The sequence below is a fragment of the Octopus bimaculoides genome, chromosome 22 (assembly GCF_046866305.1).
Source record: "Octopus bimaculoides isolate indiv1 chromosome 22, ASM4686630v1, whole genome shotgun sequence".
In the NCBI taxonomy this organism is placed as follows: domain Eukaryota; kingdom Metazoa; phylum Mollusca; class Cephalopoda; order Octopoda; family Octopodidae; genus Octopus; species Octopus bimaculoides.
Window position 1 is genome coordinate 8,115,074 of NC_142949.1, and position 15,000 is coordinate 8,130,073.

General features: G+C 38.4%; 1 protein-coding gene across 2 annotated transcripts in view; it reads right to left on the minus strand.

The window, feature by feature from the left end:
- Nucleotides 1-15,000, minus strand: part of LOC106876275 (receptor-type guanylate cyclase Gyc76C) — a 484,891-nt gene that overhangs the window by 3,355 nt on the left and 466,536 nt on the right. For both annotated transcript variants that reach the window (XM_089339543.1, XM_089339544.1), the window contains exons 17-19: nt 8,570-8,693; nt 4,453-4,696; nt 759-857 (exon numbers count right to left, since the gene is read on the minus strand). In XM_089339543.1, coding sequence (XP_089195669.1) covers nt 759-857; nt 4,453-4,696; nt 8,570-8,693 — 467 coding nt within the window. The remainder of the gene's footprint in view (nt 1-758; nt 858-4,452; nt 4,697-8,569; nt 8,694-15,000) is intronic.

Genomic DNA, 15,000 nt, shown 5'->3' on the forward strand with positions numbered 1-15,000 from the left:
ATAGATGGGTTGGCGTTCACTACAGCTGTTGCAGACGTATTTTATATTCGTTTCTACTCTAGGCACAATGCCCGAAATTTTGGGGGAGGGTGCCAGTCGTTAAGATCGACCCCAGTACGCAACTGGTACTTAATTTATCGACCCCGAAAGGATGAAAAGCAAAGTCTACCTCGGCGGAATTTGAGCTCAGAACGTAAAGACAGACGAAATACTGCTGAGCATTTCGCCCGGAGTGCTAACGTTTCTGCCAGCTCGCCGCCTTAGACATGTTTTATATAGATGAACAAAAACATTACATCAGGTAAAAAAATCTTTTCTGGCGAATTAAGAGAGAAATTTAACAATTAGAATTCTTCAAATACATAGAACATAAAATAAGTTGACCCCCACCACCTCTTGCTTATAGCCGAGAAATTGCTGCATTTATTTATAAGTACGCCTGTTTCATGTTTAACCGTTCAAAGAAACAAAAAGAAAAAAAAACATTCTCCAGAAATTTCCAAATTCTTATGACGTTAAAACACATACACACAAAAACAGAATTGTTTCACGTTCTTGCGAAGTTTCTAAATCATTTTGACGTCAACACACACACACACACACACACACACACACAAACAGAAGTATTTCACGTTCTCCTGAAACTTCTAAATTATTTTCACGTCAACACATATCACTAACTATCCACGAAGAAATAGAAAATAAAGAAGCATTATAAATAGAAATTAACAAAGTGAAGTGAATTAAAGTTACCATACCTTCACCGTTGCTCTCCATTCTTGATGCCGTGTTGACTGTATCACCAAATAAACAATAGCGGGGCATAATTAGACCAACAACACCTGCTACACATTGTCCTGAAGCGAGAACAAAGGAGAGAAAGAGTCTAAAGGAGAGAGATACAGCTGGATAGATAGATGTAAAGATGTACATACATGCATACATACATACATACACATATATTTATATATAAAGATATATATGCACATACATACATATATATACATCTATATACATACATATATATATACATATATATATACATATATATACATATATATATGTATATATGCATACATATATCTATATACATAGATATATATATGTATATATACATATATATATATATATACATATATATACATATATATATGTATATATGCATACATCTCTCTCTCTCTCTATATATATATATATGTATATATACATACATATATATACATATATATATACATATATATATGTATATATATGCATACATATATCTATATACATATATATATGTATATATATGTATATATACATACATATATATATACATATATATACATATATATATATATATGGATAATAATAATAAATGGTAACTATTAACGTATTTAAATTATCAAAGGTTTTAATAACTGAGATAATATTAATATATACATAAACTAATACACATATATATATATATATGTATATATGTATACATATATCTATATCTATATATACATACAAACATACATTCATACATACATAGATACATAGATATATACATACATACATACATACATTCATACATATGCATACATATCTAACTCAGTAATACTTTTTTGATATTTTACAATATTTTATTTAATATATTCATTGAAGAAATATCTCTTCAAAATATATTAAACCAGTGTATCTTGGATAAAAATATCCCTGTAAGAAGAACTATTTGACCGTTCGAATGAGACTCTTGTGAGTCTCAGAGCAGATAATGAAACCTATTCTTGTAACGAGTTTCTCCTCTAGGATGTGCTCTTCAAATTTTGGCAATTAAGCCTTCACTCATTAGTAATATACTCATCAAATTTCAGTTATTAACCTTATTCTTCAAATTTTAGCCATTAACCCACTTCTTAACAGTTATGCAGATATTCTTCAAACGTTGGCAGTTAACTCTTCTTCTTTCATTGGTGATATATTCTTCATGTGGAGGTGCAATGGTCTAGTGTTTGAATGTTTCATTTATTAATTTTTATGCACCATGTGCTCTGTTTTTGGCGCAAAACAAAACCAGTTGCACAGTCAGAGTCTAACGTGACAGTCACGGATTTCAACTGGTGGTCCACACTGATGAGGCTCAGGGTTAAATACCCAAAAGCCGAAACCTGGTTTGTGGATATGCCTAATTGCATAATATTTTTTATTTGTGCTGTTAAATGTTTTAATTCTTTCTGTTGTCCTCGCATACTGTTTTTCTCTGTTATATTGGTGCACTACGGTGGATTAATTTAGGACTTAGCTCTTATTTCTAGCAGGCAGATGCTTGTTAAGTATCATTACGCTTCGTGCAAGTTTATATATATATATGTATGTATATATATATTTATAAATATATCTATATATATATATACATACATACATACACACACACACACACACACACACACACATATATATATATATATAGGTGAGAAAGTTGGTATGTGAAAGCACGTGGTTGGATGTATAAAAGATAATAAGAGTGAAAAAACTACAGAAGGCTTGTGTTACATGGTTAAAGTATATATTTAAATTATGTCAGAAAAATGTTATAAAATTTTTTGGGTATATAAACATTGTATTTGGAGAAATAACCGGTTTCGTGTTGTATTTTCAAATTTCTGTACTTCATTGTAACATGTGTTCGCTCCAGTCTGAAAAGAAGAGTTCTAGATAGGGGGAGGTAATTAGGGATTTCTTCCGGTAAAAGGGAGATAATCGAAATCTAGGAAGTGGTAGAATTTGATTAATTTACCATGGTTTTGTTCTATATTTTTTTCCCTCTCAGTGGGGTGATGAATTTCCTTATTTAAATGTGTTAGCAATGGTTAAGTTTGGGTTTGTATTTTTGAATGAAAAAGGTTTCCTTATTTAATCTAATTTGTGTTGTGTTCTAATGGCACATTGATAGAAAGGAAAGATTATAAATTTTGGTAGCATTTGTTTTGCGCATTTCTCAATATGCTCACTAAGAGGTATCATTCGGTATTCTGGGCATGCAATCTGCTGTCGATGCAGAGTGCATCTGCGTCTGAGCGATAATCCTGTGGACCCTATGTAGTTTTCGTTGCAGTCCGAGCATCTTATTACATAAATAAGGTTTTCTGAGGCACAAGTAAAGTCAGATTTAACTTTGAATTTTTGTCCCTCTTTGAAGAGGAATTCTGAACCTTCTAGAATGTTTGGGCATGTTGCGCAATTTGGACGACCACATTTTTTTACTTTTGCATCTGTTATTTTGGAAAATAATTTTGCCTTTGTGAGGATCTTTTTCAGTGATTTTGGTTGTTTGTAGCTTTTAATGATTTTGTGTGTGTAAAATGTCCTCTAATTTGGGGTCCTTATGTAGCATTGGTATGTTTTGAGTGACGATGGCGAAGGCTTCTTTGTTTCTGGGGTTGTATGTGGATATGTACGGCAGTATTTTCGGGGAAGGTGTGTTGCTGTGTTGAACTTTTCTTAAGTTTTCTATGTCAATTTGTGATGCAAAAAATATAGAAAACAAAAAATATAGAAAAAAACTTAACGAAAATATTAAAAATATAATTTTGTTGTTGTTTTTTTACAATTATAATCTTTGATATGTTGTGATGAAAGTTGTGTGGTTGAAATTTTACGGAGTGTTTTCAGAAATATGACAGAAGGGAAGTACGGGGCTTAGTCTCTGCTGCCGATTCTGCCATTGTTAATGCTACAATCAACACCACCACCACTATCACCACCGCTACAGCTGCTGCTGCTACTACCACCACCACAACGAACGATACACAACCAGCGATACAACATGACAGCATAGGAGAAGAGGGACAGAATTTAACATATGGACTCTAATGCAAAGAAATTGCCTTAACGTTTCGGACGTTTGTCCTTCAGCAGAAGAAACAAAGCGAACAGTCTAAAAAAGTCGAATAGTCAATGAAAAAAAAAAGAGAAACAAATAATGATGGGTCAGAAAGCGTTAGGGATTGTGAGGATTATTTCGGTTGCATTACAAACATGCGCACTCAAAGATATATACACACGTTCATCTATTCTTTTACTTGGTTCAGTCATTGGACTGCAGCCATGCTGGAGCACCACTCGCACAAACTTAAAGATACCATCTCATATGTAAGGTACGTGTGTGAGAATGTATGTGAGTCGATATCTGTTTTCTCTGTGTTTCTGTGTTTCTCTCTGTGTGCGTATGTGTGTGTGTGTGTATGTGTGTCTCTGTGTTTGAGCATAGGTGTCTATATTTGTTTGTGTGTGTGTGTGCGTGTGTGTGTGTATGTGTGTGTGTGTACGTGCGAGTCTCTCACACTGTCCGTCTTTCTGCGTGTGTGTGTGTCTATGTTACTATATGTTTGTGTGTGTGTGAGAGAGAGAGAGAGCTTGTGTTTCTTTTTGTGTGTACGTTTATATGTGTGTGTTTTGCTAAAAGTGATCAATATTTCAATTTACCCGAATGTATACCGATGCGGAGTTTGATAACCTCCTTTGGTTTGTGACGAATCTTGAACGTATGAATAGCATCTAGCAGTTGTAAAGACATCGAAGCTATTTCCCCGGCATGGTTGTCCCCGTTGCGTATTGGGATGCCACTGACGACCATATAGGCATCACCTATGGTTTCCACTTTGTACACATCGTAATGGTGAATGATGGAATCGAATAAAGTGTACAGGTCGTTCAACAGATCAACAACCTAAAACAAAAAACAATAACACAATTATAAAGAATAACAATAAATAAACGATTGCGATGGTGCTGCTGCTGCTGCTGCTGATGATGATGATGACGATGAGGAAGGGGAGGAGGCGGAGGAGGAGGAGGAGGAGAAGGATGTTGAGAATGTTGATAATGAAGATGATGATGATGACGGTGTTCTTAGAGATATATTGCTTTCTCATGCTAGATGTTTATATGTATATATGCATATGTATATATACACATATATATATACATATGTATGTATATATATATATATATATATATATATATATATATATATATATATATATATATATATATGTATATATATATATATATATATATATATATATATATATATATATATATATATATATATATATATATATATATATATATACATACATATATATATATATGTAGGTATGTTTGTATGTGTGTGCATATGTATATGCATATAGAGAGAATATATAGTTTACTGTTCTGTTATGTGCAAGGTCAATAAAAAAAAAGGACGCTATCCAGTTAGAGATAAATATCACTTAACGACAGCATTGAGATATGACCTACAAATAATCTCCTGCCGTGGAAACACAATAATCCGGCAGATATATATATCATGTGCCTTGTGTTTCTAAGCACTCCTTCAGGTTCAATATACGTGTTTTGTATTATTCGAAAAGCCGGATGCTAGTCTATGAGAAAGCACGAGAAAAAGCGAGAAGAGGGCTTATGTTAAGGCAAAGTCGTTCTCAACAGAACGCAGATCATAAGGATCCGAAATAAATGCGGCTAACCATTTTTGCTGTGTTTGCCGCACTAACGATTGAACCAGATTTCCGCCTTAATAATAATAATAATAATAATAATAATAATAATAATAATAATAACAACTTTCAATACAGTAACCATAACAGCATCAAAGCAAACCACAACACATACCCAAGGCACACAGAGCTGCACTCGGTAGTGAAGTGAAACCACGTTATAAAAATAAAACTACTGAACAATAATAATAATAATAATAATGATAATAATAATAATAATAATAATAATAATAATAATAATAATAATAATAATAATAATAATCTTTTCTACTCCAGGCACAAGGCCCGAAATTTTTGGGGAGGGAGCCAGTCGATTACATCAACCCAGGTTCTTAACTGGTATTTAATTTATCGATCCCGAAAGGATGAAAGGCAAAGTCGACCTCGGCGGAATTTGAACTCAGAATGTAAAAACGGACGAAATGCCGCTAAGTATTTTGTCCGGCGTGCTAAAGATTCCGCTTGCTTAGCGCCTTTGTAATTATAGAAATAATACTCTCTCTTTACTCTTTTACTCTTTTACTTGTTTCAGTAAATCGACCCCGGGACTTATTCTTTGTAAGCCTAGTACTTATTCTATCGGTCTCTTTTGCCGAACCGCTAAGTGACGGGGACATAAACACACCAGCATCGGTTGTCAAGCAATGCTAGGGGGACAAACAGAGACACGTAAACACATACACACACTCACATATATATATATATATATATATATATATATATATATATATATATATATATATATATACATATATACGACGGGCTTCTTTCAGTTTCCGTCTACCAAATCCACTCACAAGGCTTTGGTCGGCCCGAGGCTATAGTAGAAGACACTTGCCCAAGATGCCACGCAGTGGGACTGAACTCTGAACTATGTGGTTGGTAAGCAAGCTACTTACCACACAGCCACTCCTGCGCCTAATAATAATAATAATAATAATAATAATAATAATAATAATAATAATAATAATAATAATTAGGTATAATAAAAAAATATTCAGACAAATACATAACAAAAACACCAGGACTTACAAATATATATAACATACAGAAAATTTCACTACTGGGTACTGCACACATTCTACGCAAAACACTTTCAATACAGTAAACATAAGAGCACCACAGCAAACCACAGCACATACCCAAGGCGTACAGAGCTGCGCTCCGTAGTGAAGTGAAAGCACGTTATAAAAATAAAATAATAATAATAATGATAATAATAATAGTGATGATGATGATGATGATGATGATGATTTCTTCAATTGATTCAGTACTGGAACTGTCTTATCAAACAGACGAGAAGTTGAAGTAACGCAGATCAAAAGCTTAGTAAAGCTGCAGAGGTTGTCTTAAGTGGGTCGTCTGCCGTTGACAGTTCAGTCTGATCGTTGCGTAGAAGCATCAACATACTTTTTGTTAGAACAGTAATAAAGCTCAAACGGAAAAGTTAAATTGTTAAGCAAGACATTAATTAACAGAAGGAAACTTTGAACAAAGCTAATTAATGCTGTACAAGATGTACGAAGTTGTGTAGATGTAAGAATTTATTCTAATTAGTAATCCAATTAATTTCCTGCTTCAGTTTAATGATAAATAAATAAAATTACTTAGAAGTGTCTTGAGTTAAATAAGCAGTTTGTTAAAAGTTCATGACTTCCCATCTAATTCTTCCAGATTCTATCGATTTTCGGATAGAATACACGCAAAATGACATCATACTTCTGTCTCGTCAGGAATGGTAAGTAACATCAGAGTCGCTTAATAGAATTCAGATGTCATCGACGAACCTGCAGTTGCTAATTATACTCTCATTAAAGGTAACATCTTAACATCTAAGATGCACTCGATGACAGCAACAAAAACATCACTAACGTCTTTAGATTAAATCAGGAACAACTTCCGGTTAACAACTATATATGGTAAAAAAAAATGACATTAAAGTTTATTTAATAATGACTTAATTTTTTTGCACCTGAATTGAGATGAGAACGATGTCATGTCATTATATTACTGAAAGTTGAGGCACAATGGTCCAGTGGTTAGGGCAGCGGACCCTCGGTCGTAGAATCATTGTTTCGATTCCCAGACCGGGCGTTGTGAGTGTTTATTGAGCGAAAACACCTAAAGTTCTACATGGCGCCGGCAGGGGATGGTGGCGAACCCTGCTGTACTCTTTCACCACAACTTTCTCTCGCTCTTTCTTCGTGTTTCTGTTGTACCTGTATTTGAAAGGGCCATCCTTGTCACTCTGCGTCACGCTGAATCTCCCCGAGAACTACGTTAAGGGTACGCGCGTCTGTGTAGTGCTCAGCCGCTTGCACGTTAATTTCACGAGCAAGTTGTTCCGTTGATCGGATCAACTGGAACCCTCGTCGTCGTAAGCGACGGAGTACCAACCACCACCATATTGCTGAAAGTACCTGTATAGCAGTAGAGATAGTACAACTGTAGAGATAGCACTGGAAGGAATTACGGTGCTAGCCTCAGTGATAATGGTAAGCACCTGGTTATATAGATTTCAAAGCCATATAACTAACAGTGTCAGGGTTACTCAGGTTCAACAACCCAGTGGATGATAACATCAAAAGGAAATGTGATAAGGGGTTGAGTGTAAGGGATCACTCCAAGATATTGAGTGAATATTCAATATTCACTCAGCATAGAGCATAGAGCAAAGTAAAAGAACTCAAAACCATTTAGACCGGTGCTTTATCGTTTTTTTTAAATATAATTTATTCCTCATATTAGATTTCTGTCCCAATGATTTCTAACTTTATCACAAGAGCATCAGTTTTGTGGGGAGGGTGATAGTAATGCCATCAACCCCGATATGTCACTGGTTCTATTTAAATGTGGTTAAGCATTTTGTTCGACACTCTAACAACTCCTGCTAGCTCGGTCTTTAGATTCCTGATAATGAATTGAACGCGTTTGTGTTTCTGCCATCACAAATTTCACAAAACACAGAGGAATCGTTATAATTTAAGCATATGTAAACGAAAGAAACATCATAAGTCTGAAGTTTAAAAAAAATATTTTACCTCCATCGGGGTACTCTCAGCCGACAAAGCAGTAAACCCACAGATATCGCTGAAATAAATGGTCACAGATTGGTAACTTTCTGGTTTAACTGGCAGACCTTTCTTTAACGTTTCAGCTACGGACCTTTGAGAAAATAAAACAAGTGAGAATTGTATTAGAATGATAAAGAAACAAGACTTATCGTTTTTTGTTGAATTAGGGTAATTGATAAAATGGCTGACGTCTCTATGAATTGGATTAGAAATTTATAACATAACATGTATAGTCATCTGTGAATCACTGAATCGCTATGTCGACCAAGCAACTAGATGTTGTGGTACATCGCTGATCACAATGTTTTACCTCGCGTTATTGTAGCGTTCAAAGGAAGTCACCCCTCTGGCTCGGTGGGTAAGCCTATGACGTATAAACCACGTGATCAAGATATTTATCCTAAACGGGACGCCAGTTCGTCGCGGAGGTTTGCTATTTACAGTCGAGTGAACTGGAGTAACATGAAATGAAATGTTTCTTTCCCCCACCAAAACAACAACGCACCACCCCGCGTGGGAGTCGAAATCATGTGATCGTGAGTCGTCGGCACTAGGTCGCTTACGACGACAAGGGTTCCAGTTGATCCGATCAACGGAACAGCTTGCTCGTGAAACTAACGTGCAAGTGGCTGAACACTGCACAGACACGTGTACCCTTAACGTAGTTCTCGGGGATATTCAGCGACACACAAACACGCACACACACACACACACACACACACACACACACACGCACACGCACACACATATATATACGACGGGCTTCTTTCAGTTTCCGTCGACCAAATTCACTCACAAGGCTTTGGTCGGTCCGAGGCTATATTAGAAGACACTTGCCCAGTGTGCCACACAATGGGACTGAACCCGGAAACCCAGAACCATGTGGTTGGTAAGCAAGCTACTTTATTTCATTAAATTTGCCACGTGGGCAGTACATAGAGTAGCTGCGGGCTGGACGAAGACATTAATGAGATGAGATGAATGATAAACACGATGATATTAATGGGAGAAGACAGAAGCCGCCCGCCGAACTCTGCTTCTCTAAAACATTGTTTTTTTTTTATAAGTTAAACAAATTTACAAATTGAGGCTATAAACCTCTTACTTCACAATATCATTAAATCCTTGAACTACGGCATCTGCATCTTACACATTTCTTTTTATGGGCCATATGGCCCTTCAATATGAGGCACTCGTCCTCTTACACCTTACCGCACGACCAGACTCAGTGCTTCACTCAAGCACCTCGATGGTTCTAGATCGGGCCACTTCAGTATGAAGCGGAATGCATCCTCGGGGAAGGAATCCATCATCCTGTACAAATCATTTTCCCACATGACCTCCACAGCTACTTGCGAAGGCCAATCAAGGTCCTTGGTACAGGTGAGGATCCCTCTCCTCCGACCCTTCCTAGTAAACGTCTTCACCAAATCTTGGACGGCCCCTCCCTTGTGGAAGAGGATTACAAATTCCTCCTCCTTATAGGGCGAGACCACAGTTTCTATTGTCGGCGGAACAATTCCCACCGATGGTGGCACAATTCCCACCAACGGAGCGTCGGGACACGCCGGCGGTGCGCTACCAGGCGCCGACCGTGTCCCGTTCTTCTTCTTTTGCCTTTTTTGGGGGGCCACGGGAGTAGGGGGCACTTCTGCCTTAACGGGAAGGTCCTCCTCCTCCCCCGCAGCCTTCGGTGGCAACCATTGTTGCCTACCTCATTTCTTTCTTTCCTTTCTTCGAGGAGGTTTCCACCTCCTCGACTTCCTCTGTTTCTCCCTCCAGTGGAGGAGCGGGGGAACTACTTTTATTAACTGTTCCAGGACCCTACTCTGATCCTGGGGACAGTTTTTCTTAATGTGGCCAGGCTCCAGGCACAGGTGATATTTTTTTAGGGGGGGGGGAAGGCATCCCTCAAGGATCACCGGATACCTGTGCCCAGCCACCCTTAAAAAATCTGGGAAGACTAGATCTTTGGCTGATTGGGTCCACAGGGTCAAAACAGCTTTTGACCCAACCCAATCAACCGTAGGCAAAATTTTTACATTTAAGAACTTGGCTCCGCTGCCACCTAGACCCCGGCGGATAGTATTCTCTATCCAATCGGGTTTTACGCCGGGTGGCAGCCCACAGATCTAAACTCTAGTTAATTTCTTCCCACAGTGTGTGGGAAGAAACGGAATTTTTTGCCCTTCTAAGGGCTGGCTTGCAAAATTGTGAGCCACCTTAGGAGTGCCAAATAGCAACCAAACCGTTGCGTACTTGACACCCTTGGCCATAAACCTATTCTGCCAACTCTTTCTCAATATCAACTTGGGAAAAGACCGTGATGGTGTCGAGTGACTTAGAGTACGTCCTCAACCCCACCGTTCTTTCTCTGAAGTCGTTTAACCACTGCTTGGGTGGGACAATCTCCCACTCCAAAGCAGTAGATTTCTTTGTTAACTTTTTTCCAGCCATAACTAATAGTTCTAATAGGAAATAATTGTTCACAAAAGTCTCAAAATAATGACAGTTCAGAAAAAAGGAAATAGTTCAATAAACGAAACAAAAACAGTTCAAGGAAAAAGTAAAGAAACAGAAAATTTTCTTTAGTATATATATGACGGGTTTCTTTCAGTTTCCGTCTATCAAATCCACTCACAAAGCTTGGCTCGGTCTGAGGCTATAATAGGAGACACTTGTTCAAGGTCGCCCTCAGAGGAACTGAATCCAGAATCAAGTAGTTGGAAGCAAGCTTCTTAACAACATAGCCATGCATACCACCAGAATAATAATAAAAAAAACGCAGAAAATAAAACGAAGCAAACTAAATATGTTGTTATTCTGTCTATGGATAGAAATAACATTGTCTCCTGTAATTAAAATATTGCTTGCTCATTTGCACTATTTGTAATTATGAAATTTAATTGCAAAACGAAAAGGAGACAAGAAAAAAAAAACAAAAAACAAACAGACAAAAAAATATGTAAAATACAAAAGACGTATATTTTTTTAATGTTTAAAAAAAGTAGAAAAACTCGAACAAAAAAAACAAGAAGAAAGAACTACGAAGAAATCACGTGAAATAATATCAAATAACTTTTGAACTTCGCTGAGTTGACGACATATTTATATTTAGTGGATATAGAAGAAACCTATGTGAAAACGACGATAATAACAGCAGCAACAATAAACAAGCGAACATTTATAAGAAGGTTAAGAGTATTTCAGTGGATGACGGGTCTTCCGTCGCTTTCGATGATGCGCATTCACTTGTTCAAGCAACAGGAAATTAAAAATCTTTGAGTGTGTGTCACAGACACAAACATATGTATTTGATTTTTCTCATTTTTTAAACTTGTATCTGCTTCAGTCGTTAGACTACGGCCATACTGGAGCAATGACTTTCTAGTCGAACGAATCGATCGCAGCACCTGGTGCTTATTCTACCACAAGGCTTAGATAGGCCCAAGGCTATAGTAGAAGACACTTGCGCAAGGTGCCAAGCAGTAGACCCGAATCTGGAGCTGTGTGGTTGGGAAACAAGCGTCTAACTATACAACTATGCCTGCGCTCATAAAAGGCGGTAGTGGGGGCGGGGGGACAAGCACAGACACAAAGACACACACAAGCACACACCTCAGGCTTCTTGCAGTCTCCGACTACCAAATCCGCTCACTAGGCTTTAGTTGGGCCGAAGCTATAGCAGGTATATATTTGGTCATCGCATAAATAATGCGCTTGTTTTTTATACTTCTTTTATTTTTCAAAATTAAGAAAAACAAAGTCCTTTTAAATCTAAAATATACTCTCCTTCAGTTTCTACAATACTCTTCCATCTATCTGGTAGACTTGCAAAGCCTTTCTTCTGAAATTCACTTGTCCGTTCTGGTCTCGTCTACAGAATTCATATTTTTTCCGTCCAAATGATTTTGAAGACTGCGGAATAAATGATAATCAGATTGGACAATGTCCGGCGAGCATGGTGGGTGGAACATCGTTTCCCATTCAAACTCCTCCATCCTTTGGAATGTCATCCTCGCTGTAAGTGGCCGAACATTATCCTGATGGGAGAACACCTTTCATCTTGAAACCAAAGATGGTGGTTTTCTTCTAACGCTGACTTAAGCCGCACAAGCTGCTCGCGGTGGATCTCCTTTGTTATCATTTAGTTTGGGTTTAAAAGTTCAAAGTGGACAAAACCTTTCATATCCCACCAAACAGATGACAACATCTTACGTAGGTGAAGACCTTCTTTAGCCTGGGGTGCCGGTGTTTCTCCTTTCCCTACCCACTGTCTGCGGCGCTTGACATTCTTATAGAGAACCCATTTCTCGACACAAGTCACTATTCGGTCCAAATATTCCACACCAGATCAAGCAACAAATTATTTAGTTTGTCGAGGCTGAAAGCAAAATCCAGGGTATACCAGGTACTCGTCAGAGAAATGCTGTTCGCAGACGATGCAGCACTGACAGCGCACCCTGAAGAGCAAATGCAGCACCTCATGGGCAAACTGTCAAAGGACTGTCAGGAATTAAGCCTGACTATAAGTCTGAAGAAGACCCAAGTAATGGGCCAAAGTGTCAAGCACGCCCCCACCATCACTACATGTTGGAGGGAGGTAGTCCGTCAATTCACCTATCTCGACTCTACCATCGCTAATGAACTTTCCACGGACCCTGAAATCAATAGGCGAATCGAACAAGCATCCTCCACATTTGCCAGGCTCATAAAGAGAGTCTGGGAAAACAAAAAAAACTGGCTGCTAACACCAAGATTACTGTCGATAAGGCGTGCATCATTAGTACTCTTCTTTATGGCAGTGAGACGTGGGGCCTCTACTTCAGACAGGAGCGGCGTCTCAACGACTTTCACCTTCGTAATTTCAGACGCATCTTGGGGACCACATCACTAACACCGAAGTTCTAGACCGAACCAAGACACCCCGCATACTCACCCTACTTCAGTAACGTTATTTGCATTGGCTCGGTGCATGTCGGAATGAAGAATCCCCAAAGACTTCCTGTATGGTGAATTGGCCACCGGTACAAGGGCACGAGGACGACCTCATCTTCGTTTAATGGACGTCTGTAAGAGGGATACGAAGTCACTTGATCTGGACGTCCTGAGATGGGAGAAGGTTGCAAAAGATCGCCCAGACTGGAGACAAATACTGCAAAAGGTGATGAAGAGAGCAGAAGAATAACAGGAACTCGCCACCAAAGAAAAGCGCACTCGACAGAAGGAAAAGATTAGTAGCGCCGGCAGAGAGCTCCCTCAAATGCAGACGCTGTACAGGTGACTGCCACACGCATGTGGGCCTGTACAGCCACAATGGACGCTACACCGCCATCAGCAGCTGACACGATTTCTTCGGGTGTAGATCCATGGCCTCTCGAGACCGACGGATACCTACTGCTACCAATTTTGGGCGTGAAAATGTTGGATAATTGAAGAATTGTAGGGAGAGTTGAAAGAGGGAAGGTGGGGAAAGGGGAGATGAATTGAAAAAAAGGAACAGAGAAAGAGATAGTAGGATGGGAGAGAGAGGCGGGAAGTAGAGAAAAGACGGAAGGACTCGATGTTTTTCTTGAAATTCTGAGATTATTATAAAATACCAAAGGAAGACAGTGGGCTGCCATACCGAATGAAATCCTTAACGACATTTCGTCCGACGTTCTGACTTCTAATTCTGCCGATGTCGACTTTGCGTGTTATTCTTTAGAGGGCGATAAAATAAGTAACAGTCGAACAAAGGGGCCGAATGTAATCGACATTACAACCCCTCAAATTTCCTGACCTTGTGCCAAAATATAAAAGGATAATTATTATTATTGTTGTTGTTGTTGTTGTTATTGATTGAGAGAGCATTGTCTGCCATCAAATTGATACTGGAGTACAAATATATACAGCCCAATATACCCTTCATGACTACCCATCCGACAAAAGTACCCCAGGCACATGCATCACAACCATATGTGCGTGACATGGTGGTCTTATATCAATGTAAGCAGCGTATGACCTTGCAGGTGGGGCCCAGCTACAATTTCCTTCAGGTCGAGTAGCCCATTCCACTCAAAAGGTCTCTGAATAAGCGTTGTTTAAAGATGATGAACGAATCACCCATGTTTCCAAAGGTGAATTATTCAAACCCCAAAGAATTCCCCTCAACACATGGCTATGATGCTCCCCCACTACTTCTGCTCGTGATCAGAGATGCACATATCGTCAGCCACTGTGGGACATTTTCAACTGGTTAAGATCAAACAACTGACAAGCAAATCTGTGGTATTGAGCAGAATATTTGCTGTAGCCCATCTTTTATACCAAAACAAAACAATGTACATGATAGCACTTCCAATCAGTTGAGATCAGAAGCCATGAGAGTCACTGCCTGGTACTGCATCGGGGTATCA